The following is a 27,513-nucleotide window of genomic DNA, read 5'->3' as shown; positions in this document are numbered from 1 at the left end:
TTCTTTTGAAAACTATCTTTTCATTTCCTCTGACCATTAATCTATAGGAGAATGATTCTGCAAAGAAATTCTGTATATCATTCTTTTAGTTGGTTGATTTCAAGGAAGCATTCTGGTTAAGGTCCTCTAAATTCCCACTTGATCTATGATCTATGCTTCCATTAATTCATTGCCTTGAGACAAGCTGTCAAAGTGCAGTGATGATGGGCAAGGTTTTCATCAGAGTAGAACTAAACAAAATTAATCATTCTTGATACCTTTTCTTCTAAGCCTATGCAAATACACTTAAGTTATATTCAGATGTATTTGACATTTACAGCAAATTCACAAATGTGACTTAATTCGAGTCACTGTAAGCCCCCCATCTTTCTTCTTTTCTGTTTTGTTTTGTTTTTTTACATGACCAAACCTAGGAAATCATTCTTGATTTAGTCTAACTATCTTACAACAGCCTCTCAAGTATTTCAGACTTGTGACACCATATTGTGGTGAAACATATCTACTGATAGACAATAAAAATAACTTAGAAACTCACTGACAACTGAAGGATCCAGAAGGAAATATGACAGGTGATATCAACTGATCTGAGCCTTGAAAAGGCCTAGGGGTTGCAAAAGGCAGAATTGATATGTGAAAGCATTCCCAGAGTAGGACTAGCTAGTGCAAAAGCATGGAGATGGAAGATGGAATGCCATTTAAAGGAAAGGTCAAGCAGGTCAGTTTGTTTGGAACACAGGGCTTGTAAAGATCACTGGAGTATATTAGTTTAGAAGGATTGGTCCAACCTCATTTTTGTCCAGTGTTATGTTCAAGGGCTGAAATCCTTCCCTTCTTTCCATGTCTAGATCAAATGTCATCTCCTTTTGAAGTTTCTTCTTATCAACCAAGCTGGAACCAAGATTCTTTTTTTATTTTTCTAGAATGTTTCATCTAAATCTTTATTTCCTCTATTAATTTAAATCTTTTAAGGTACTTATTCTTTTTTGCTATGTGCTACATCCTAGAATTAAAATGTAAGCACCTTGAAATCAGGGACTTTATTGGTTTTTTTTACCTTTTTGCTCTCAGAAGTTTGTAGCATAGTGCTTTGCTTGTGGTAGAAACCATAAATGTTTAAATGAAATTACTGTATTAATATGATAGTACTCAAAGAAAAGACAATCAGTTTTTGAACAAGTGAATGCCACATAGGAGCTATGTATATTTATACTTATATATTATAAAGATTTATTTGGATGCCATGTTTGGGATGGATTAGAAGGACAGAAACTAATATTAGAGAAGATCTAAGTGGTGGGAGGGAAGTCCAAAGTAGAATAATGGCAGCAGAAATAGAGTGATGATCTGGATAAGATACTTTAAGGCATAATTGAACAGCCATAACAATTTTGTAGTTATAGGTATTAAGAGAAAGAGTCAAACATGTATCCAATAATTAGAAGCACTATCAGTAGAAGAATAGGGGTAACTAACAAAAGAAATATGGAAGAAAACTTTTTGGTGAAAATTAATGAATTAACTTTGGGAAATCAATATTTAAGGAAACATTAGGGCTTCTAGTTAGAGATAAACAAGAAGTATTTGGAGATATGGACCTGGAATTTAAGAAAGAAGTTGGAGCTAGAGATTTATATTTGAGGTTATAGTTAAGTTTGAACAGTGGTTATAATTGCTGAAGGATAGCAATGATAGTAGTAGTAGTAGTAGTAGTAGTAGTAGTAGTAGTAGTAGTAGTAGTAGTAGTAGTAGTAGTAGTAGTAGTAGTAGTAGCTAGCATTTATATAGTACTTACTGTGTTCAAGAAACTAACACTTTACAAATATTTCATTCTTATAACATTTTTGGAAGTAGGTGCTGATATTATCTTCATTTTACAGATGAGAAAACTAAAGCAAATAGAACTTAGGTGATTTGCACAAGGTCACACAGCTAGTATGAGATCATATTTAACTCAGGTCTTCCTAACACCATGTTTTATCCACTGTGCCATCTGGATGCTTTGGAGAATGTATAAAGAGAAAAGGAAAGAAATCTGAGGGCAAAGAAGCTGCAAGAAATTCCTATTTCAGTAGAAGTAGAAGGAAGAACTAGAAAGAATAATCATAGAGGTCTATGTCCAGTCAGGCTTTTAAATGTTGCAGCCAAGGAACCTGTGGTCAATATTATCATACAATATAGAGAGGTAGAAAATAGTAAAGATTAAGAAAAAGTCCCAGTTCTGCTGCCTTTAGGGAATGTGTCACTAGTGGCCATTAATGTATGATTTAAGTTATGTAATTGAGAAGGAAGTCAGATTAGAAAGGGTTAAGGAGTGAATGAGTAGAGTCAATAAATGTACTGTTCTTTCAAGAAGTTGAGTTATGAATGATAAAAACATGGTAATAGTTTTAAGATTAGCAGAGTTGAGTATTTTTTGTTTAGTTTAAGAAAAAGGAAAACCTCATCACATTTAAATTCTGAAGGGTAGGATCAATGGAGAGCAAAAGTCTAAAAATACAGAGCTGAGAGTAGAGTACACAGTCCTAAATGGGGACTTTTGCAAGAAAGAAAAGTTCTGTTTCCTAAGAAAAAGAGACGTGAAAAAATAATAAGGAAAAAGACTTGTGCAAAAATATTTATAGCCATGCTCTTTATGATGGCAAAAAAAAATGAAAAATGAGGGAATGCCCTTTGATTGGAGAATGACTGAACAAATTGTAGTATATGTTGGTAATGGAATACTATTGTGCTTAAAAGAATAATAAAGTGGAGGAATTCCATGTGAATTGGAACAACCTCCAGGAATTGATGTACAGGGAAAGGAGCAGAATCAGGAGCACCTTATACACAGAGACTGATACACTGTGGTACAATCGAATGTAATGGACCTTTCTACTAGCAGTAATGCAATGACCCAGGATAATTCTGAGGGACTTATGAGAAAGAATGCTTTCCACATTAAGAAAAGGAACTGTGGGAACAGAAACACAGAAGAAAACAACCGCGTGATCACATGGGTTGATGGGGATATGATTGTGGATGTAGGCTCTAAAATGATTATTGTGAATATTAATAATATAGAAATAGTTTTTGATCAATGATACACATATAAAACCCAATGTAATTGCTCATTGGCTATGGAAGGGGGTGGGAGGAGGGGAGGGAAAGAACATGATTCATTTAACCATGGAAAAGTATTCAAACTTAATTAATTAAATAAATAGACTTAAAAAGAAAAAGAAGGGTCAGAGGGGAAAAGAAAAATATTGGGATGGAGAGAAGGAAAACTGAATGAGCTCATGATGAATGACTTTGAGTTTTTAATACTATAAGAGATGAGGCCATCTGTTAAAGTAGAAATAACAATGAATTTGTAATCCAAAGACTGGGATACAAATTTATTAGATATTGCTTTTGACTTTGGATGAGTTATTTGTCCTCTTAGGGAAATTTTTCCTCTCTGTAAAATGAAGGGTTTGGACTAGAAGAATAGTATTAAATAAAGAGATATTTTGATTCTAAATGGGAAGGGAGAAGATTAAAGGCTTGAGGACAATGGAGGGATTTTTTGAATTTGGGATGGCAATCTGCCAAATATGATAAAAATTTTAAAAAATAGGCTTTGTGAGGTAGAGAACACTTATAATACCCTGGTGTAAATGCAGAAACTAGTTTATTTCTTGAGCTGCAAGTTCTGAGCCATGGTCTGGTTAAAGCAGATGAAATGTCATTAGTATATCTGGTTCTAATACAGTGAGCCATTGGCATGGAGTGCCACCAAGTTGCCTTAATATATAGCCAAACCAGTTCATAAGAAATATAGCAAACCAAAGTTTTAGTGTTGATCATCAATGAGATCAGACCTTTTAGTGGAGAAGATGCTGTAATAGTAGCCTGGGCGAGGTAAGAAAATGATAGATAGATAGATAGATAGATAGATAGATAGATAGATAGATAGATAGATAGAGTTAGATGGCTAGATAAAACCAATAAATGAATAAATATATTTTGTTCTTTTCATAGTAAGACCCACCATGTATTATTCAATAATGCTATTAAAATAATTTTTAAAATCTATGTTTCTCCTCCCATCCTTTCTCTTATCCCTTTTAGTGACTTTTCTTTCCTAGTAACCATTGCTCTTCAGTTGTCTCCTAATATAACAGGACCCCTATTTCAGTATATTATCCATGCTGCCAAATATTCCAAAACCTTTCTCACTTTTTCAATCCAAACTTACCAGTGATAGGTCTTATTCTTTCAGGACTTTGTTAAGTAAATAACATAATAAAGTCCCACCAACTGAAAATATCTCCTTGCTTTAAAATAGAAAATTCATTCCAAAGGAAAGACTATTGCAGATATTTTAGACTATTTATTATAGATCTAAGAGGAGAGACTTAACAGAAAGGGGACTTTCCCAGATATCTGTCATGCCAAATACAAAACTGTCTACTCCTTCCAGACATAATGTCAGAATTGCCTATTTTAGAGTTATTCATGTTCCATTTTAAAATATGAAGCATAATATTAGGTCAACATTGATAATTATATTAAATATTCATCACCTTAGATATAAATGTTAACTTCTTTGAGGTAAATGTCCTTTTCATGAGGTAAATATTTCACTCCAAAATGGAAGTTACAGAATACCATAAGAAATGTAGCCATACGAGGCAGGAATGAAACAGACTCACATTTTATCTACCGTGGTGTAACATTTTTGGAAAGGGTGCCCAAAGCATTTATTGGGAGAATAAGTGAGCCTCACAGCATACAAAATGCACAAAGTTGTCATGGCTGTTTCTCTGGATAGAAATAATTTACTTTTGATATAAAATACAACTTATTTTACCATAATTAAGTTAAAAGTAAGCATAGTATCTGACAGAAATTCATAATGTAAAACTCAAAATAATCTATGTACACAAGAAAGCAGAAGATATTTAAGTATTAGAGAAATCAACTTTGAGTTAAAATATGGGCAAAAAACTATTAAGATGATAAAAAAGAAAATGTCTTAAATATTATTATTTAGGGGTCCCCAGTCTAGGGTATATATACTCTAAGAATGTATGTAAAACATGGTAAGGTGCCATAAGGATAAATTATTTGATTGTTAAAGCTTATAAAAATTATATTTAATAACTGTATAAGAATGTAAACATTGTGAAGAATGTTTTGCTTTATGAAAATTAATCTTTATTGACATTTCTTTTGTTTTTGTTGAAGAGGTAAATAGGATAGTAAAGAATTGGGAACTTCTATTTTTTTCTTCTTAGCAGGACAAAGGACAGATTTTTTTTAATGGTGACTCCATTTAGTAAACTTCCAAGAAATAAATTGTTCCTCATCAAGATTGTCCATATAAAACATTATATAAGACTAATTAGACTGAAAAGTAATTTTCTATTTTTTTTCAAAATGACATTTTCAGTTGATAGAAGATACTACTATATGAGATGTTAAATGATTTGGAACCTTTGCCAACAAAACATCCTTTCAGTCAAAGTGCGCTTATCATTCATTTACTTTGTGGCAGGGGCTGTGCTAGAAATAAAGACCAAAACAAAATATTTGCTTTGAAGGACTTCACATTCTCCTCAGGGAAACAATATGCAAACAGCAACATACATCCAAGATATATTCAGAGTAAAGGAATGAATGAACCATATAACCTTTATGCTGTTATAAAATTAGTTTTCTTAAAGTGTTTTCTGAAGCTTCTGTTTTCTTTAAATACAAGGTCCAACTTTCAAATAACTGTGTAAAGTGTGGATCATTATTTACCTTCATAGTATACTTTAAACCCATGAGCACTCACTGCAAAATCACTGGTCAAGCGTAGTGAGAAGACAGACTTGGTACTTGTCACAGGTGGAGGCAGGTGGAATCCTGTTAGCCTAAGAACAGAAATTAAAATCTATGGTTAAATACCTTATAAATATAACCCCCAATCTGTTAAGTGGTGTGGCTAATATGTCCTTGAAGTCCTTAAGTGTTTGCCTTTCTGTGATCTGAAGACAGTGCTCCCTGGTGTGGAAAGACAAACGATAGGACATGTATCATGGGAATTTCAAAATGTTGCTTGTATCATGGTCTATGTATGACACAGTTACTATACTTATCAAGATCTGTGAAAGTCTTTCACATTTCAAGATAATATTTTATCTGTTTTAGTATCATATTCTTCATGAGGATAATTTGAATAGGACCCTTATAATATTTTAGGCAAGCCAGACATAAATGATCATTTATTAAATTCAATCAAACCATTCACTAACTGATTAGTATTTCATCAGAAACTATGAAATCCATATTTAATTGGTGGAATTATTTCACTATAATAAGAAGAGAAGTTTGGATAGGAAATTTAGTTTCTTCATATTGAAGTGTTTTTATTTTTTTCATTTTATAAACTTGAACTCGGAAGTCAAATTTTAATTCACTTTAAATTATTAAGCACAGTAGCAAATATGAAAGATTGTCTCTTGTCCTTAAGGAGTTTACCCATTGGCAATTTGATGATGAGTAAAATAAGCATAGGATAATATTCATTAACAAAAGTTAAAATGCATGAGGAGGAAAATGGCAGATTTACTTGTGTTTGATTGTTTGTGGGGATGTTAAAGAACTAGGTATTGCTAGTTAAATAGAAAAAAAAAGTTGGATCTTCCTTTGGCTAATACTTGCACACATTATTTAAATATATATGTATACATACATATATATTTACATATATATATATAGTCTGTACTAAAATAGAAATAAAAAACAAACATCTGGTAACATTTTTAATTCTATTTTGGTAGTTTACATATATAAACATTATTTGACTTAAAGCTCATTTTAACAAAATTTCCATTGTTACTAAAAAGTTCAATGTCATTCTTTTAGTACAATTTAAGTCTACAGTTCTCAGAATCATGAACTTGCATAGGTTTTAAAAGGGCACAATTGTGCAAGTCAGCATTATAGGGACAATATCTATTATAACACTGAGGACATACTTAGCATTCATTGAGCCAGACTATCATTAAGTTTCATCCTGGGTATAAGACAGGCACTTTTAGGACACTCATTAACCCTGAGATGATAGGATAATTTATTTTATGCATTACTGGTACAGTGAACTAAATAATATCCTAGTGGTCTGAAAAGTTAGTGTTTTTTCCCCCTAGTACATGGCAACCTTGGCATATCTTGGTCAGCCAAAAAGATAATGTGATCGTAGGACACATTAACAGAGGCCTAGCTCCCAAGGATAAGCAAGTACCAATCCTGTTGAACTCTGTCATCATTAGATTATATCTGGAATACTGTTTTCAATTCTGTACATTAGAGTATACAACTGACGTTTATTGAGAAGTTGGAGAGCAGCTATAAAATGATGAGCAGAATGGCAAGAGACTCGGACTCCCTGGTTCAATTGATGTCCTTAGCAAGAATGTCCCCCCTCCTATCACCCCAAGTGATCCCTGTCATACTTTCTTCATACTTTATGTTTGCCATCTGAGGAGAAACCTAATTATGCTTACAGCTCATTTTCCAATCCATTCCAAATCCAATAAAAACATTTCCATACAATAAAGCATTTACTACGTCATACTACGTGCAAAGTGCTTCACCAGATGTTGGCAATACAAGGACAAAATCAAAACAACAAATCACAAGTTAAAAAAAATCTTTATCATAAAAGTGTTTATATGTCTATAAGAATAATAAATTATATAGATATTAATAATTGTGATCTTTTGAGGAATAGAGCAAAAGCCTTAATAATTAGGGAGATCTAACAAAATTTCCATAAGAAATGTGTGAACTAAATTTTGTTGGAAGTTAGGGATTCTGAGAAGCAAAGGTGAATAGGAATATATTCTAAGCATTAGAAATAACTTGTTTCTATAATGGGTCTAAAAGACCCATTCTAGTTGGCCTGTAAATGATAATTATTTTTGCCTCTACAATACATGTAGATTTTCCACTAAGATAAAGCAGAGTTCCCAATGTTATTTTATTATCCTTTTTAAGAATATTCAGTGACTTAGAAATAAAGGGGATAATTTGGGAAAAATCTTTGAAGACTTGTATGAATCATTGAAGCACAATGAGGTAAACAGAACCAGGAAAACAAGATAAACACTAACAGAAATTCTGATGACAAACAGCTTGGAAAGAATTAGGAATTCAATAAATATAATAACCAAACAATTGATGCAGAGTGAAAGGAGCAGAACCAGGAGAACATTATACACAGAGACTGATACAACTGTGGCACAATTGAATGTAATGGACTTCTCTACTAGTAGCAATGCAAAGATCCAGGACAATTCTGAGGGACTTATGAGAAAGAACACTATCCACATCCAGAGAAAGAACTGTGGGAGTAGAAAGACAGAAGAAACCAACTGCTTGATCACATGGTTTGATGGCGATATGATTGGGGATGTAGACTCTAAATGATAACTCTATTGCAAATATTAATAATATGGAAATAGGTCTTGATCAATGAAACACATAAAACCCAGTGGAATTGCTCATTGGCTATGGGAGAGGGGAGGGAAGAGAAGAAGCAAAGAACATGAATCATGTAACCCTGGAAAAATATTCTCAATTAATTAAATAAATAAATTCAAAGCAAAAAACAAAACATAATAACCAAACAATTTTAAAGGACTAATGATAAACATGCCACCCACTTCCTGATAGAGAAGTGAAGGACTAAGTGTTCCAAATGAGACAGATTTTCTTGGATAGGGACAATGTGAAAATTAGCTTTGTTTGGCAAATTGATTGTAATAGGTTTCTCTTCCTGCCTCAAAGAGGGTGAATTAATGGGTGAGTAGGAGACTAAGAAAGTAGATCTTATGCTGAATGGAAAAAAAAAACTGATTTAAAAAATCAGTTAATCTCTTTTACTTTGAGAATAAAATATGGACTAAGATCATAAACATTAGTGATACAGATATTAGAAATAATCTATTTCTCCATGCTTGTTTTACAGATGAAGTAATTGGAGCCCAGAAGGGTAAAAGTTTCTCCCAGGGTTATACAGATAATTAGTATTTAAGGCATGATTAAGACTCAATTATGTACTGACTAAATGTCTAGGGTGCTATACACTAAATGTCTAGTGTGCCCAAAATTCAACATTCAGCCTCCTACCTCTTAAATAAGTTTTCCTCATATTCCTTTCTCACTTTTACTTTTCATAATCTTGGCTTTTGTTCAAGGTTTAGTTCTAGAGTCACTTCCTCATGGAAACTTTCCCTACTCTACTTCCTTCCAGTTATTAGTCTTGTCTGTCTATTGTACTTCATTTTCTTTCATGTTTATTTCATTATGTGAGGTATCAGGAAACCTCCTTTTTCATATATGGTATCCCAGGAAAGATAATCAAGAGATTTTATTCAAGAGTTTGAATTCTTTACTGATGTGTGTGTGTGTGTGTGTGTGTGTGTGTATGTAGGTTCAGTGTATTGAAGCTATGACTCTTACTAGTTAGCTAGTCAAAATTAACTCAAAATAAAGGCACTTTAGAAATGACATACTTCATCTACAAGTCTTGGATAAACTTTTCCCAAAGTACAACCATGATAGTGGGTAGAGTGGATATATCCAGTGAACTTGTGAGTCTGAAGATATATATGGGTCCTATTTTTAAAACCTACATTTATCTAACAACACACCTCCCAGACCTTGAGCCTCCCTTCATGAAGATATATCTTCTAATCAGCACTCTCCAATATGTTATGAACCCATTTGGGTACTAAGAATAGTACATTTTTGTTTCTTTATTCCCCAAATACAGTATTGTACCTCACATATAATAGCTACTTCTTGAGTTAATGGAACATATTGACACCATTTAATTTTAAAGTCTTATAGATTTGATGGGGTTATTAAATGTAATCCCAAGATGTATTTATGTTTGCTAGGTCCTCAAAGTGCCCATATTTTTCTTCCAAATAGAAAATATAACCCTCTTCTCTATAATAAGATGAAATTAATTTGCTATAAATGCATCAACAGAAGCAAGAGAAATTAAAGTAGACAATGTAATTTTCTGCAAAACAACTATTGGCTAAAGAGAAAGAGGAAAAAAGAATTGAGTCAATCTTATCTGCTGTTCATGATGATGAATGTTCAGAGCTAGGGATTGTGATTTCAGTGCTAAAATGAAGATTGTTAAAAGTATTAGAAGGAAACAAACACTTTATTCTTTTCATTAAATGAAAAAAGACACTGAACAACATTAAATGATATTGAATTCCAATGAAAGTCATGAAGCCAGTGATCTTAATATTATCCTCATGGAAGTATAATGACTCATAATAATAAAGTTAATATCTAATAAAATATTTATTTTTGTATACCCAATACCTTTAAATTAATTTCATTAATTCACTTTAGGAGAGATGATTTTATTACTTACTTTCCTACACAGTTAAAACAAACCTAGAATGCTTCATCTTTAAAGGCATAAATAGAATAATCAAGATGGGAATGTTCTCAAGTCATTCATTCATTCATGAGATATATATTGAATGTTGATATATGCAAAGTACTAAAAGAGGGGAGATGTCTTTATTTTTAAATTATATGTATTATAATTTTTAGATATGCTAAATTTCAAATACCAGACTACATACTGGTCTGACCTGATACAAGTCCTATAGAAAACTGCTTCTATGTGCTTGGTCAAATCGTTATATGTGTTAATAAATTCTTTTCCTCTTCATCCTGTTAAAAAATCTGACTCATCTTTTATGATCCACTTAAATGCAATTTCTTCTCTAATCCCTTCCTTAAATCAGTAACAATCCTTCTTCCATCAACCTTAATTGAACTTACTTTCTTCTGCTCTTATTTATGTATAATATATCATTTTATAGTCATCATAAGACTATCATTTATATGGTGTTTAAAACTTTATAATGAGTTTAATGAATATTGTTTCATTTTATCCTCAAAAAACTCTTAAAGATAGATGTAATGATTATCCCCATTTAAGAGATGAGAAAATTGAGTTTCTAGATCAATACATACAATCCAAATCTCTCACCAGAACTCCTGTCTCATATCATCATCTCTACTTGGATATCCATAAATGCATTAAATCCATCATGTCCAAATAAATCTCAATGTCTGATACTCTTGCTATCACATATTGATGATTTTTTAAATTGTCTTTTGAATCAGTCACAAATGGTCTAACAGTGGCTGTAGTGCTCTAATATTCAGTCATATAGTATTTTTCATATATATCTATTATTTCATTGATATAGTGAATATAGTGATATATTCTCTGTCAATGCAAATGGGTATATGGTTCTAAAATTTGTGATCTTAGAGTGTTGTATGAGGAGTGATAGTTGTTGTTCAGTCATTCAATCATATACAACTATTTATGACCCCATGGACTATTATAGCATGCTGGAACCTTCTATCCCCCACTCTCTCTTGAAGTTTTTCCAAGCATATATTGTTGTTTCCAAAACACTATCTATCTATTTCATCCTCTGCCATCCCTTTTTCCTTCTGTCTTCAATCTTTCCCAACTTCAGGGTCTTTTCCAATGAGCCCTGTACTCTTATTCTGTGGACAAAATATTTAAGCTTCAGTTTCAGTATTTGATATTCCAGTAAATAATGTGAATTAATTTCTCTAAATATTGAAATGATTTAAACTCCTTGCTGTCCAAGGGACTCTCAAAAGTATTTGGCAATACCACAATTTGAAGGTGCCAATTTTATGGCACTCAGCATTCTTTATAGACCAAATCTCACCACTACTGGAAAAAACAAATCTTTGACAATATGGACTTGTATGGAAGGTAATATCTTTGCTTTTTAGCATGCTGTCCAGATTGGCAATGACCTTTCTTTCAAAGGGTAAGTATTTTTTAATTCCATGGCTGAAGTTGCCATATGTAGTAGTACTCTATGCCCAAATCTGACATTGCTTCCATTTCTTCTCCCTCTATTTGCTAAGAAGTATTGGGACCAGTTGCAAAAATCTTAGTTTTCTGATGTTAATCTTCAAACCAGCTTCTACATTTTCTTCTTGCACTCTCATTGAGGCTTCTTAATTATTCTTTACTTTCTGCCATCAGTGTAGCATCCACAAATCTGAGTTGTAATTTTCACAGCTACTTTAATTCAGGCTTTTGATTCATTCAGCCTAGCATTTTGGGTGATGTACTACTCTGCATATAAGTTAAATAAATAGGGTGACAATACCTTTCCCAATCTTAAGTCAATCAGCTGATCCATGTTTGGTTTCTAATTGTTGCTTCTTGACCTATAAACAGGTTCCTCATGAGACAAGATGCTCTAGTACACCTATATCTTCAAAGACTTGACACATTTTGTTGTAGTCAGAGAGTTTAGTGCAAATAATGGAAAAGAAGTAGATTTTTTTCCCTGGAACTCTTTTGTTTTCTCTATAGTCCAGTGAGTATTGACAATTTGATCTCTAGTTCCTTTGCTTTTGGAAAATGAACTTGCTCTATTCTTGGTTCATTGCTGAAGCCAGACTTGCAAAATCTGAAGTATAATCTTGCTGGAATCACCCTCATGACTTTGGTTAAATACACACAAGAGCTGGATTGGTTTGGATTATTTTGGATTATATTAGTTTGGACTGTATTACTTTATATTGTATCATATCATCTTGTTTAATTAAATTAAATCAAACAAGTATTTATTAAATGCCTACTATGTGTAAAAAACACATGGTTACAAATTTAAAACATTACATTTTCAAGGGAGTTATGTTCAACTAAGAAAATTAATACATATACATGTGTAATAAACATATACATATATTGTTTTTAAACATATTAAGTAAAAAAGCAATATAATTTTAATCAAAGTGTTGGGTAAGCATTAATTAAAGAGATCACAAAAGGCTTCCTATAGGAGGTGGAACCTAAGCTAAGAACAAATGGAAGGTTGTTATTTTAAGAGGAGAGGTGAGGAGGGAAAAGTTTTACAGGCATGTGGATTGTGTTGGGAAGAAGGAAGTCTGGACAAAAAGGTGGGAGATAAAATGCCGGTTTTAGAAATGTCAAATAGACTAGTTTTTTTCCCCAGATATTCTAGATGAAGAGGAACAATGTGAAATAAGTCTGGAAAGGTTAGCTAGGGCTAGACTATTCAAGATCTAAGTATCAAATAAAGGAGAATGTATTTTACTCTAGTCACAATAGGGAACAACTAAAGCTTCTTGAGCAGAAGAGTGATGTGGTCAGAATTATTTATAGTACATTTTGATCTTTTAGAAAATAAAATCATGTTTGTTGATTAGCCATTTCAACAATTTCTTCTGTAGAATTTTAAAGAAGTACATATAAGTGACAATTGGCCTACCAAGCAAGGATACTTTGATTTGCTACTATAATCTTAAAGAAGGAGATTTAAATTGGTGATATCCCAAAAGACATAAAGGTTTCTTTTGTGAAAGATGTGACAATCAACCTTTAACTGCAAACCAAATAAGCATTTGTCTAAGAAAGAGGAAGTCAAAGTTATGAAGATCGATGTTCTTCCAGCCGCAGAATTAAATTAGAACAATCTCTTTTAAAGTTCTAACTTAAACTGATGGAAATAGTCCTGTTCTATCATGCCAAAATGCATCTCCATAAACTGTTGACAACAGAAAATATTGTTGTAAAGGAGCCAACAACATGATTACACTGCCAGCTCTTAACTCAAGTACACTTACTATCTAACATTGAACTTACAGAAAGTAAAAGAAGCAAAAATTTATGGCATACATTTTAACAGTGTGTCTGCATTTTCTAGTGCAAAAAATGTTCTTTTAAAGACAATATCTCCCCTAAACTAACTCTTGCATAGTCAAGTCCAAAGTTATTTCAGATAAGGTACTAGTTATTTTAAAGCATATGATTAGAACTCACTGTATAATATCACTGAGAATATAGGTTGGTGAGAGAAGGATGAACATTTATGATGTCATAGATTATTTATAAAATATTTGGGGGGATTTATTGATTTTGTTGATATAGGGAGCAATCAATGATAACTTCCTTAATAAAATGCAGATAGATACCTGCTCTGAATTTATTGAATTAAGATAATTGACTAAGGCAACAAGAGATTATTAAATAACATGCCCCATGTCATATTGCTAGTCTAAGAGAGAGTGAGGATGTGAACTAGGTCTTCTTAACTGGAAAGTGAACTCTTTAACCACTATGCTATGCTGCCTTTCATATAAAACACATGTATGAGGTCAAAAGTATACAGAAAAAATGTGTTTTTTTTCTTCACAATGTGTGAAAACCCATTTGATACAGTAGAGTACTAGAGTAGGAAGAATACACATCCAGTCTCAGAAACTTAATAGTTGTGTGGCCCTAGATAAGTCAGTTACTTGCTATATCCCTCTTTTCCCTCAGTTTTATAATGGAGATTTTAATAGTACCTATCTCCCAGGGTTATTTTGAGAATCAAATGAAATTATATTCATAAAATTCTTATCACAGTGCCTGAGTAGGTACTTATATAAAACTGGTTGCTATTATTATTTAGAGAAAGAAATTCCAAAATGGGTATTTGGAATCACAATAATTCTTAATATGACCAATTGCTTACATGGTTAGAAATTAAAGTCATTTTACTCTAATATCTAATGGAAATCATAAATCCATCTTTCTGTCTGACAATATTCAATGTTATCATGCTTTAACAGATGATTTTCTGATCATTAAATGTTTATATGTAAAATTTAGCTTCTACTGGCAGATTTAAGGATCAACAAGAATGAGAATGTGTTTAAACTCTTTGGGGTGGTGTTTTAAATTTATGCAAAGTGCCCTCAGTAATTTAAAATATTTTGAGAGAGGTAATAAAAATTTGGGAATATTTCCCAAGAAAGGTAATTTAATTGCATTGCACTCTAATAATATAACATGGACAAAAGGCCTCAGAAGAGTTCAGTCGCATTTGGAAAGGCTAATTTAGCTCTATTTGTTTTCTTTTCAAAACTCACATATTCAGTTTCATCTTCAATAAAATCAATTTTCATATAAAACTCATTTGATTCCTCTTTTTGTTCTTGTTGTTTGCACTGAAGGGTTTTACTTGATTTGCTACTGGATTGGGAATATAAATATAAAAGTGATGCAAAACCTACATGCATGGTTCTTGGTACACAATGCTCATAGATTTCTAAATATAGTACTTAGTCTAACTAGGTTAAATATCTGCTTCTTAAGGCTTCACAAAGCAATTGCAACATAGTAAGCAGGAATATTATATTCTAGAAAGGTTCACACACAGAAATATTCAGTAACATTGTGAGTATTTTGTTACTGTTATTGGGGAGTAACTAGTGAAAGGAAGATAGGAATATTATTTTTAATTGACAAAAATTAAGTCAATGTTTCTATACAGATATAGCCAATTTTGCCAACAAACTTATTTTATAAGCCTATTTCATTAATAGGAACCAATTGGTATGAACACATTTATATGATAAACAAATAAATCTTGATATGTTTGAAAAACTAGGTTAAGTAAAATAAACATTTCATAGTCAATCTTGCTTAGCAAATGTTCTGTCCATAATTCCAAGGTAAAATTATGCCAGATGTATTTCTAAATAATGATGAATTCTAAATATTGCTCTACCACTCCTAGTGCCATATTTGAATAGGATAAGCTGTTTTTTCCCCTAATAACCTAAGGACAGCATTCATTATAAGAGGGTTTTACTATAAATTTAGGAGTATAAAGCTGTTTGAAAGTCTAACAATGTAATTTCATTCAAATAATTACAGGACAGCTTAACTTACATTTAGATGAACTTAGATTTTCAACTAATATGTTAAAATAAATCTCTGAGTTGGTCAGAGGAAATTTCTTTGACTAATTTAAATGCTATTTCCCACCCTTTCAGTTGCAAATCTTTGATAGTATTTTCTAGAGTAGTGATGATGAACCTATGGCATGGGTGCCAAAGATGGTATGCAGAGCTCTTGGTGGGCACTCGGCCATCCTTTCTTACCATCCCTCACCCCCAGAGTTCAATCCTAGGAAAGCAGAAGGACTCTGGAAGTTGCTTCCCTCCCCCTTTCCATTGTGCCTGATGACATTTTTTCACAACCTCCACCCCTCTGCCCAGCAGCCCAATGGGAATTCATGGTGAGTAAGGTGGGTAGCTCACAGGTAGCAGACTTGGAAAGGGGAGAGGAGCTCTTGGGTCATTTTCCTCCTCTCTACATTGGCTGAGGACATTCCTCACTCACTTCATCCATACCTCTGCTCAGTAGTCAGGTGGGATCCTTTCCTCCTTCCCCTTTGTGGGGTAAATAGGGGTAGGGAGGGTATGCCCTGCACTTGGTAGGGGAGAGGAGCATGGCACTAGGTCTCTGGTGTGTGTGTGTGTGTGTGTGTGTGTGTGTGTGTGTGTGCGCGCACGCGCGCTTGTGCCTGTGTGTTCGCGGCTCAGTCTGTCAGCCAGGTGGTGGTGGAACCAAGCACTCCATCTCCAAAAGGCTTGCCATCACTATCCTAGGGTTATTTACTATTTCCTGACTAGACCACCAAAGGAGGGTAAAGTCTTCACAACATTATTTCCTGTAGTTTTAGAGACTACTAAGCTCAATTACTTTGATTAACAAACTTGTTCCACCTCTTTCTTTCCCAATTTTAGGTATATTGAATCATTCATTCCCCAGGTATTAGCTATCTCTGCTGTCACTTTTACTACTTCCCATTTTATCCCTCCCATTCTCCTCAAGTCTACCCTGCTCATATCCCATTCCAGTTCTGCTCTTCTATTGTCTCCTATGAAATGCATGTTCCATAATTAATATATTTCCTTTTCATTTGAGATCTTTTCCTATTAGCCACACCCTTGACTCCTTTTATCATCATTACTCAGAAACCTCTCCACCTTTGAGAATCATGCCATTCAAATTTATTACTCTAGTTAGATCATATTTTATCTATAGCTCCCAGGAAGTTTTCTATAATTTTTCAAGAAATTTTGTATTTGACTTGATATTTTCCTGTTCATCTGGAATCCTGTCATTCTTATATTAGGAGAATTCTAACCCCTTAATTCCCTTAATGTCTCACGGGGAGGCAAAATGGCATAGGGGAGTGAGTGCTGAAATTAGGATAAGTTATTTAGATATTAACTACCTTTGTGAACCTAGACAAGTTCTTACAGGGTTGTTGTGAGAATTAAATTAGATAATATATGTAAAGCACTTTGCACAGTGTACCTGATACCCAGTAGATGCTTAGTAAATGCTTATTCCCTTCTCCTTCCCCTTTCCCTTCCCCTCCTATTAGGTTTATTTCCTAAAATGATCAGGGGAAAAGGAAAACCATCTACATTCTCTAAAATGTTTATAATATCTCTCTTTGAGGTACCAAAGAACTGGAAACTGAAGGGATGCCCATGAATTTGGGAATGGCAAAACACGTTGTGGCTTATAACTGTGATAGAATATTATTTCACTATAAGATGTAACCAGCAGAATAACTTTGGGAGGAAAAACATCATGGGAAGACCTATATAAAAATATGAAGTATAGAATGAGATGAAACAAAAGAACATTATATGCAACAATAGAAATATTATTTGAAGAATGATTTGTGTATGCACACCTCCAGAAAAGAAATGATAAAATAGAGTAAGAAAGTTTTGTATATTGTAAACCTTAAAATTTCTTAGACTTATGAATGTTGGAAATTTCCCCATTGGGAAATTTCATACTGGAAAAACTTTCCTACTGATAGTAAGAACTCTATTGGAATGTGAAACCCCTTGGCATGGGAGGATCCTTCTCCTCCCTACTTAAAACTACTTTAGGACAGAAACCTTTTGCTAAACAATGGAAAGGGTTTTGACCTATGCTTAAGCATAGAACAGGAAGTTCTTTGAGTCATGATTGATTTTAGAATTGATACAATACAGATACTTGGAATGACAGAACCAGGTCTTGGAAAATACAATCTCCACCCTACTCAGAGTAACAGGATTTAGGAAGGGCTGCAGCAAAGATCAAGATTTAATTATTTGAGAATATGACCTTCAACAGACATGTGCAAAGCCACAGACCTCTGGGTGGTCCTGGGTTAAACTAGAGCCACCATTGGCACAGGGGAGACATCGACAGTGATTGGTAGATGTGAGAACTGAGGGGAGGGAACTTAGATGGTTTCCTTAAAGATAGCGGGGTCTGAGGACAGAGGGAGGAGAGTTTTTGCTCTGAGGAGGTTTTTCTCTGAGAGGTTTTGCTCTGAAGGAGTCTGGAGGTGGAGGCCCCTGAGACTGTTTCTCCATTTTGGTCACGTGAGTGATAGGGACTGATCTCTTTTCTTTGCCTCAGCTATCTAAGGGCTTGGGCCTTTGGCCCAGTCTAAGGAGAAGGGGTATTTAAGTCCTATTCCCTTCTCTCCCCTTTCTCTCTCTCTCTCTCTCTCTCTCTCTCTCTCTCTCTCTCTCTCTCTCTCTCTCTGTCTCTCTCTCTCTCTCTCTCTCTCTCTCTCTCTCTCTCTCTCTCTCTCTCTCTCTCTCTCTCTCTCTAATACCTTTCTTCCTCCTGTTTGTAATTAAAAACTCCATAAAAGGTTGACTGCTGACTTGAGTTTTCATTTAGGAATTACATAGCTGAATTCCTTGGCAACCTTAAATTAATATATATCAGTCTTTTAAAGTGATTTCCATGTCACAATATACATGTATATTTTTTGTCAAAAGATACTTTCTCTAATGGGGGAGGGGGAAAAGGGAATGAAGATAACTGGATATATTAATATAACAAAAACAAACAAATAAATTTAAATTTTAAAAAGTATCTTCTCATATCTCTGCCCCTGTTCACAAACTTAGGAAAAGCTGTTTCTATTCCTCTTTGCCTTTGCTTCCATTTCTCTAACTCTGTTTTCAACCCTTGACAATCTATTGTTTAATCTCATCATTCAGTAGAAACTACTTCCTTCAAAGTATCTGATGTTCTTTTGCTTTTTAGATTTGACCATTTTTTTTTCTTGGCCCTCATCTATTTCTATGTCCTAGCAGCATTTGATACCACTGATCAACTTCTCATAGATATTTTCTTTTCTCTAGATTTTCATAACACTTTTGACTCCTCTCCTGTCTGACTTACTACTCTTCAAAATCCTCTCCTGGATAATCATTCAATTAGGCCCTATCTCTGCCCAAAAATCTCTTATTGATTATTTTATTGATTTGTATACATTGAGTGTTTATTCCATGCTATTGACTTACTGGAATTTTTTCTTTAAAATATTTTAAGTTATATGAGGAAGCTCTCTCTTGCTGTCAAAGGAGCAAGAGTACTGAATTTTGAGTCAAGACATCTGGCTGTTCAAAATAAATTAGTTGTTTCATTTTGTGAATGACCACAGTTTATAGCCTTCTATCTTGGCTCATTTCATATTTATTAAGTGTAAGACTTTGTGTAAGTGTAAGTGTAAAACATGATATTAGACATTTCTAAAATTAAAATTCATCAGCTATAAACATGGGAGGAATGATACATATTAACTTTCAGAACATTTGTCATATAAGTACCTCATAAGCCTTAATGTAATGTATGAATATACGTTTTGTGTATATATAGATCCAGATCTGTGGTTTCATTGGTAGAAGAAATACCCTTTATTGATGTAGGTAGGTAATCCCACTTAATGTACATTCTTACAAAATTTTAACAGTTCTGAAAATTAAGGGACTTGCCCATGGACATACTACCAAACCCTAAAACCCAATCTCTATTTTATATACAAACTGTCACATAATTTTTAGTGTAATTAGTTAATCATCAGAATGTTCTCTCCTCTTCTCTCTAGCTTTTTTTAAGTCCTATCTAAAATTCTGACTTCTATAAGAAACCTTTCCTAATAATTTTTAATTCTAGAGCTTTCCCTTTGTTAATCAGTTCATATTTATCTTTTATATAGCTTTTTGGTGTGCTGTCTCTCTCATTAGATTGTGAGCTCTCTGAAGGCAGGGACCCTTCTTGTATCAAAGTATAGTCCCTGGAATGTAGGAGATGCATAATAAATGTTTATGGACTAATATTAGTAGTAGTAATATAGCATTTCTACATAGAATGATATCTAGACTAAAAAAAAACAAAAGGCAAAACCAGAATAAGATTGAATGAAAATGATTAATAGTTATTTGATTATCTAAAAAGTTGGCCTGTCTTCTCATTGTAAAATAGGGATGACAGTAATTATAGCTAAGTGACATAGTGGATAGACTACTGGGCCTGGAGTCAGGAAACCCTGAGATCAAATCTCTCTCAGACACTTATTACCTGTGTGACCCTGGGAAAGTCATTTTACCCTTTTTGCCTCAGGATCCTCATCTCTAAAATGTAGTCATGAAGAGTCAAACACTACTCAACAATAACAACAACAAATATTCACTACCCCTAAGGAATGCAGTGAATAAACCTTAAAGCACTGGGTGACTGTGAATTTGAAACATCATCATCATCATTTTAAAAAGAGAGCATTTCATTGTAGATGGAGAGCAGCCATCAGAGCCAAGAACACATGGATTTAAGTTCTACTTTCAACACCTATTGTCATTGTGCCCCTGAGACAGTCAATTAACCTTTCAGTGATATAGGTAATTCCCTACATTAGGAAGTTCTAGGAAAAACATTAACCTGCATTAGTAGAGGGAGTTTCCTTATCTGAAAATTACCTATACCAATGAAATCAAAGACCATTTTGTATCAATATTTTTGATAGTTCATAGGGTCTAACATAATGTCTGTGACAAAGATATTGAACAAATAGTTGTTAAATACATTTTTTGAATTATTTCACAATGATCATATCACAATTACATCTCAATGAAAGCCATTTTCTATAATCATCATAGCAATGTGAGAACAGTAGTATTCTATTTGTCTCCCCTAGTAATCTATTTCTGATAATATAAAAAAGAGACTTCTAGTCAGGATGTACAATAGTATCCCAACATGCCATTCTACCCAAAGGTTAAGTACATGTCACATATATCCCTAGTTTCCATTTAAAAGCATGTTATCAAATATGAGATTATGCAACCTTATTTGAAACCTGTAATTTAAATAAGCTTACCACAGCTTGACTCTTTAATAGATATTACGTTAGATATTTTTAAAAGCCTGTCATATTAATCAATGCTAAACAGGTTCCCTATATATTTAATTTCCCAAAAATATTAAAGTTATACAGCTTATTTGAATGAGGAATTATGTTTTTGTCTTTATATCGAGTCATTACATATTACTCACATATTTACAATATTAAATATTATTACATACATTTTTCATGATTGAAAATAATTTTGAGAAAGAGGAAGAGGGAGAGAAATGAGAAGTCTGTCCATCTTTAATTTGGCCAATGATTTTTAATGATACATAAGTATCCACTGTTATGTAGTCCCATTTCCTTATACTAATACTTTTATTTTTGGGGCTCATGAAACTAGATAGTTTGGTATAATGGGGCAGCATGGCTGTAAATTAATTAATATTATGTATAATAGAAGAAAGATGAATGAGGATATAAAAGACATTTTCAAGGATATATATTATTAGAAAGGGAGATGGACTGGTTATATAGGGAGATTAAATATGGTAACTGATTTTTTTAATTGATGTCCATTTAGAAAGGTCTTGAAATCCCTTACATTCTTGGATGCTTAGTTTGTATTGTTTCCAATTTATCTATTTCAGAACTGACCCATGTAGCCTAGGAGAAAGAAATCCATTTACCATAAGACACCATAGATATTATCACCACTTATGTTACTACAAATATTCCTTTATCATCTGCATTAATCTTAATATGAGACAATATGAAATAAGACAGAGAATATCTAGTAATATGTGTTAATACAGTAAAAGAACTGATATAGTTTAATTCTGTTACTGATTAAGAAATGTTAGAAAACCATTTTTAAAGGGGAAAATCTTAAAATTTGAAATTACATATATGTATATATATGTCAGATATCACTATAAGGTGTTGACACATCACAATGTGGTTCAGTGGATAGGTATATAGATATAAAGAAAGAATACCTGGAGAGAATTTACAGAATTCTAGAACTTATTAGCTGTACAAATAAATCAAGGTATCAGTTATTGTGGAAGAAACCTGAGTTTGAACCCTTCAGGTAAATACAAATAGCTGTGTGGCTTTTGGTAAGTTATTCAGTATGACTGGGTTTCAATTTCTTCAAGTCTAAAATGAAGAGGGTTTACTTAAATGTTCTCTAAAGTCCCTTGAAAGTCTAAATCTATGCTTTCATAATCCCTCTGAACTTTAGGTCTTTTATCTATAAAAATGTTGATGATAAAGGCTGTTTCACAACTCTGGCCACTATGTGTAAATACTTTTTAAACAAAAAAGAGGGTCATAAATGTAAACTATTATTCTTAGATACTTCATGGACTTGTTATAATTGACTACCTGGTTTATTAATCTTTCAACTTCTCCTTACCTTCAGACAGAAATATCTAAAAATGTAAAATATATTTTTATTATTGGAAATTAGGAAGCATTACATAATATTGGGAAGTAGGCAACTACATAAAATGGGAGAGGAAGTTTGAGATGAGAACCACACAGAAATCTAAGCACACTGTGTTTTTTGCTAGAATGCAATTAATACTACTTAAGCTTCAAACTAAAGCACACTATAAATAAATCATTCTTTACAAATGGATAGAATTAAAAATGCCTTAATATTCTTCCCATTGCCCAAACTGAATTTTAAACATTAATGCTTAAATTAGAAAAGTCAATTTTTAAATTGGGGATAGATTTGCTTTGATGATATTTTGTTGGAATGTTTCAGTGTAGGGAAAAATGCAAATAAGAGATGATGAGCTCCATTCAAATGCAGAAGTTCTTTATAATCGAATTTATTAAAATGAACCTTAAAATAAGTCAGAGACAATGATCTTTCCAAGTTAAAGAAAACTTGAAATGTTCACCATGTACAGCAAACATTTCCACTAATTGACTTCATTTGGGTGTATTAGACTGTTATTGAGAAAAAGAAATCCAGTTATAACAATGCCAGCTTTTTATTTATCCATTCAACAAACTAGTGAATGTCAGCAATGGTCAAGAACCTTCACTTTGTACTCTAGGGCTAAACTATAGTATAATAAGCTATTGTATGTTGTTGCCACTAGTCAAATAGGAAAAACAATCTTCTTACTTGAAATAATAGAATGTAAACTTCTTTAGGTCAGGGACTCATACATTTTTCTCAGTATGATCAACAACTCTGTTTCATTTCCAAACCTATGTTCTTTTGAGTGCATGGACATGTATGTGAAATTGTGATAAACCTAGTTTGATTTGAGCCTAGCATACATGGATTGAAGTAAGATGAAAGAAGACTGGAAAGATGGTGACATCAGAGTGGAGAGAGCCTGAAATGCCCTTCAGAAGTTTGAACTAGGGACCTCTGAAGAATTTAAATAGGGGTCATTCTTTTATCCTGTTTTTGTTGAATATGATTTAAGAGAATGCTTTTCATTATCTTTCTTACCTTTTGTAAGAAAAAGCACAATTCTGGGCTATAATAATAAAAGATTATGAAAATTAAACATAATACAAATAACACTGTAATATTATTCTGTCTCATTCTTATATTCATTCTTTTTAAAATATGGAATGTTATCCTCCTTCCAGCTTTTGTACATATGCTTTAAAAGGTTAGATTATAAAAGAGCTTCCTGTACAACATTTTTCCTCCTTTGGGTTTCCTCTTTTGTTTTCTTTCTCAAAGAGTCATATGAGATTGTATTGTCAGAAGTTGTTTTTATAGCCTACTATCATTTTGGAAAAATCATCACAATTAGAATTTTTGACTTAGTATCCTAAGTCAGGATCAGTAAAAAAAAGAAAAAAAAACTGTTTTTTTCCCCTCTGAACTGTTGAAAATTAAAACTTCTAAAGGTAGGAGAATGTGAGAAAATATGAATGATTCTGTCCAATCTTTCATTTTTGACTTATAAGTTATGGATTATAGAATTATTCTCATTTTTTTTCAAAGAGTCATATCATTTTACTTTCATCAATCAATTCCTTCTTTTAATTTGGATGAATTTAAGATAGTCATTCTCTTTGTGTTGTCAAACTTCTGAGAAATTAAAGCTGTTATCAAACAACTCATGGATATATCAGATGCTCTACCTTTATAGAATTGAACTTTGAGAATTTACTTGGATAGATGAATTCTCTATTACCACTATATGTGGCTTCTTTCACATTTAACAGTTTGTATTAGGAAAGCTTCCTTCATGTCCTTTGTCTCTTTCATGGATTTATTATATCCCTCTAAAATAGCATTTTTGGTATTCTTCATTTAGTTTAACTCAGAAATTACAACATGCTATCACCTTCAAATTCATGTTATTCCATGCCTCCTCCATATTTTCCTTGTTCTTCCATTACATTTTTTCTTTGGACACATATATTATTTTATTATTATATTTAAGTGATGAATTCTCTTCCACTAAGTATGAGATACTCTAAGGTTTCCAAGTTCATTTTTATTATTTTGCTTTTTGTTTTTGTTTTGTTTTTGTTTTTGTTTTTGTTTTTACTCAAATGGGAACAGAGCCAAAATCATGATCATTGTTTCTGATCTGCCTTCTTATTATTTTATTGTATGAGTTTGGGGGCATTTCCTCTACTCTTTTGAGAGCACTATACTTAGATTGCTCTATTGATTCTAATATTCTCTAATGATCATGCACCATATAATTTATCTAATATGCTACATCTGCCCCATCCTCCTCAGTAATCTATATTCTGGTACTTTATCATATTTTATATTTTTATGTACTGCTATAGATGTGTATTGTAAAGATTAAAATTTAGGGGAGACGGGGAGACTGAGACAGGTGAGGCAGGTAGAAATTAGTTTCTCTCTGCAAGAAGTATTATATTTTTAGAGGTTTATTAAAGGTTAAAGATTAAAGAATATACAAGTAAGAAACATGTGCCTAGGCCAGAGGCCTAGACAAAATAACCTCACATCACGCAAGAGACTTGCCTGCTCCAAAACGGAAGTCCAAAAAGAGCCAAGAGAGAGACCTCTCAAAAGCCTTTGAATCAGCTTAAATACCTTCTCAATCTCAGCCCAGGTGACATTACAAGGCATTCTGGGGAAGTGGAGCAAAGGCTCGTGGGGATTGTAGTCCTGTATTCGAGTCTATTTTTTACAGTATATACAAGAAATATATATATGTATGTGTATTTTCCCTGTCCTCAGAGCATATTGTAACTATGTTTAACAGAGAAAAATAGTTATTTAATAATTTTAAATGGCTTAATTAACTTATCAATTCATAAAATAAAGGAATCAGATTAGATAATCTATATGGTCAATTCTATTGCATTTACTCTGTGATTTTGATTGTTTCTGTCACATCAGATATCCTAATTATAAGGATATAAAATATATCAACTGTTACAATTATTTAGATGGAAGAATAAAATTATAAATAGTGAAGATTATCTAAGCTCTTTATTTCTTTTATTCATTCATCTATTCAAAAACTATTAAGCGAATAGACCAATATCTTACACTATTCACAAAGATATGGTAAAAATGGATACATGATCTAGCCATAAAATGAGATACTGTAAGTGAATTAGAAGAACAGGGAATATACTACCTATAATATTTATGGACAGGAAAAGAATTTTTGAATCAAGAACAGATGGAGAACATTGTGAAATGTAAAATAGATTGATTACATTAAATTGAAAAATTTTTGTACAATAAAATACACTCTACCAGAATAAGAAAGTAGAAAATGTTGAGAAAAAATATAGACAATCCTTCAGATAGAGGTCTCTTATCTATAATAGATAGTGAAATTTTCAAATTTGTAAGAAAAAGAGCCATTTTCCAATTGATAAATGTCCAAAAGTTATGAATGGACAATTTTCAGATAAAGAATTCAAAGTCATATGTGAAAAATGCCCCAAATCACTACTGATTAGAGAAATATATACTAAAACAATTCTGAGATACCACCTCACACCCACCAGACTGACTAAAATGACAAATGCTGGAGAGGATATGTAAAAATGGGACATTAGTTCACTGTTCAGTGGAGTAGTGAATTGATTCCTAGCCTGGATCTTTACTGACTCTCATTTAAAACAGGTGAAATCAATTCAATTTTCCAACTTCTAAAAGTATTGTAAAAATATTTCAAGTCACTAAAATATTGGCTAGCAGTTTGGGTTCAGGAGTGTAGAAATCAAATACTTGGAGTTATCCAGGATTGAGTACTTGCATACTGGGGACATGGAGGAGGAAGCATGTGAGGGACTTAAGCTAGTGTCCAGTTAGCCAGTAATTCTAGTAAATCACTACTGTAAATGAGGAACTGTTATTTTTTTTGTTGTCTTTGAGATTTTAGCAGTATTAATATAGGCAGGTAAAGTGTCATCAAAGGCTATGTGTCTACCTTGACTCTCAATGTGAGCATAGGTATAGATCTAATTGATCTCAAGTGGCAGGAAGATAGATTGTGTATAGCACCAGACACTACTCTCTGGGCCAGACCACCTTGGGAGTATCATGGTTGATTCAATAAATGACAATGTAGGAGTGGCGAACAAACGAATCCAGGGGAAAGTCTACAGAAGTATTTTGAGGATAGGTCCTATCTAATGAAGAAAATAAAAATATAAAGTACAGAGAAGACAGAAATGGGAACTACTAAAAGTTGTCAAGTGTTTGACAGACTTTCAAATGGAAGAGAGACAAGATTTATTCTGTTTGGCATGAGTAGGATAATAATAATTATTATTATAGCTAACATATATATCATGCTTTAGGTATTACAAATTACTTCACATATATTCCTCATTCTGTCCTGATAATATTCCTGGCAAGTAGAAGATTATCCAAATTTTACAAATGAGGAAACTGCGGCAGATAGAGATTAAATGTTTGTTTGTTTGTTTGTTTTTGTTTCCCCATGGTTATACAGCTAATACATATAGCAATTTGGATTATAACCTAGGTCTGCCTGGTGTGAGCTCCATCATTCTCCATGAACAATGAGTGAAAATTTCAAAGAAGCTGACATGTTGAATGTAAGGAACATGGAAGAAAAAAAAAAACCCTAACCAACCAAGTCTGTGGACTAAATCTATTACCCCTTGCTAAGATGATATGTATTACATTTTTGGCTTATCTAATTATAAATTATTATCAAGACCTAGCATAATTAGTGTGCTTCATGAGTAATTGTTGAATTGTTGGAATGCATTATTTGTTAACTTCCTTTTATTTTTGCATATATATGAACATATATATATAAACTTACAAAAACAAAAAAATGCATTTTTAAATGGATTTGTTTCAACTTATGTTCCTTTCACATTTGTACATATTGCAATTAACTAGAAGGGATAAGAAACAAATGAAAAACTTATTCATATGCAAAATATTAATATATAATATATTTGCAAT

The 27,513-nt window shown here is 32.7% G+C and overlaps 1 protein-coding gene across 7 annotated transcripts in view; it reads right to left on the bottom strand.

Moving 5' to 3' along the window:
- CSMD3 (CUB and Sushi multiple domains 3) overlaps nt 1-27,513 on the bottom strand; it is a 1,668,414-nt gene that overhangs the window by 1,423,470 nt on the left and 217,431 nt on the right. For all 7 annotated transcript variants that reach the window (XM_016431868.2, XM_056823169.1, XM_056823168.1 and 4 more), the window contains exon 3: nt 5,770-5,882. In XM_016431868.2, the coding sequence (XP_016287354.2) occupies nt 5,770-5,882 (113 nt within the window). The remainder of the gene's footprint in view (nt 1-5,769; nt 5,883-27,513) is intronic.

This window comes from Monodelphis domestica, chromosome 3 (genome assembly GCF_027887165.1).
Source record: "Monodelphis domestica isolate mMonDom1 chromosome 3, mMonDom1.pri, whole genome shotgun sequence".
NCBI lineage: Eukaryota > Metazoa > Chordata > Mammalia > Didelphimorphia > Didelphidae > Monodelphis > Monodelphis domestica.
This window is presented reverse-complemented; position numbering and strand designations above follow the sequence as displayed.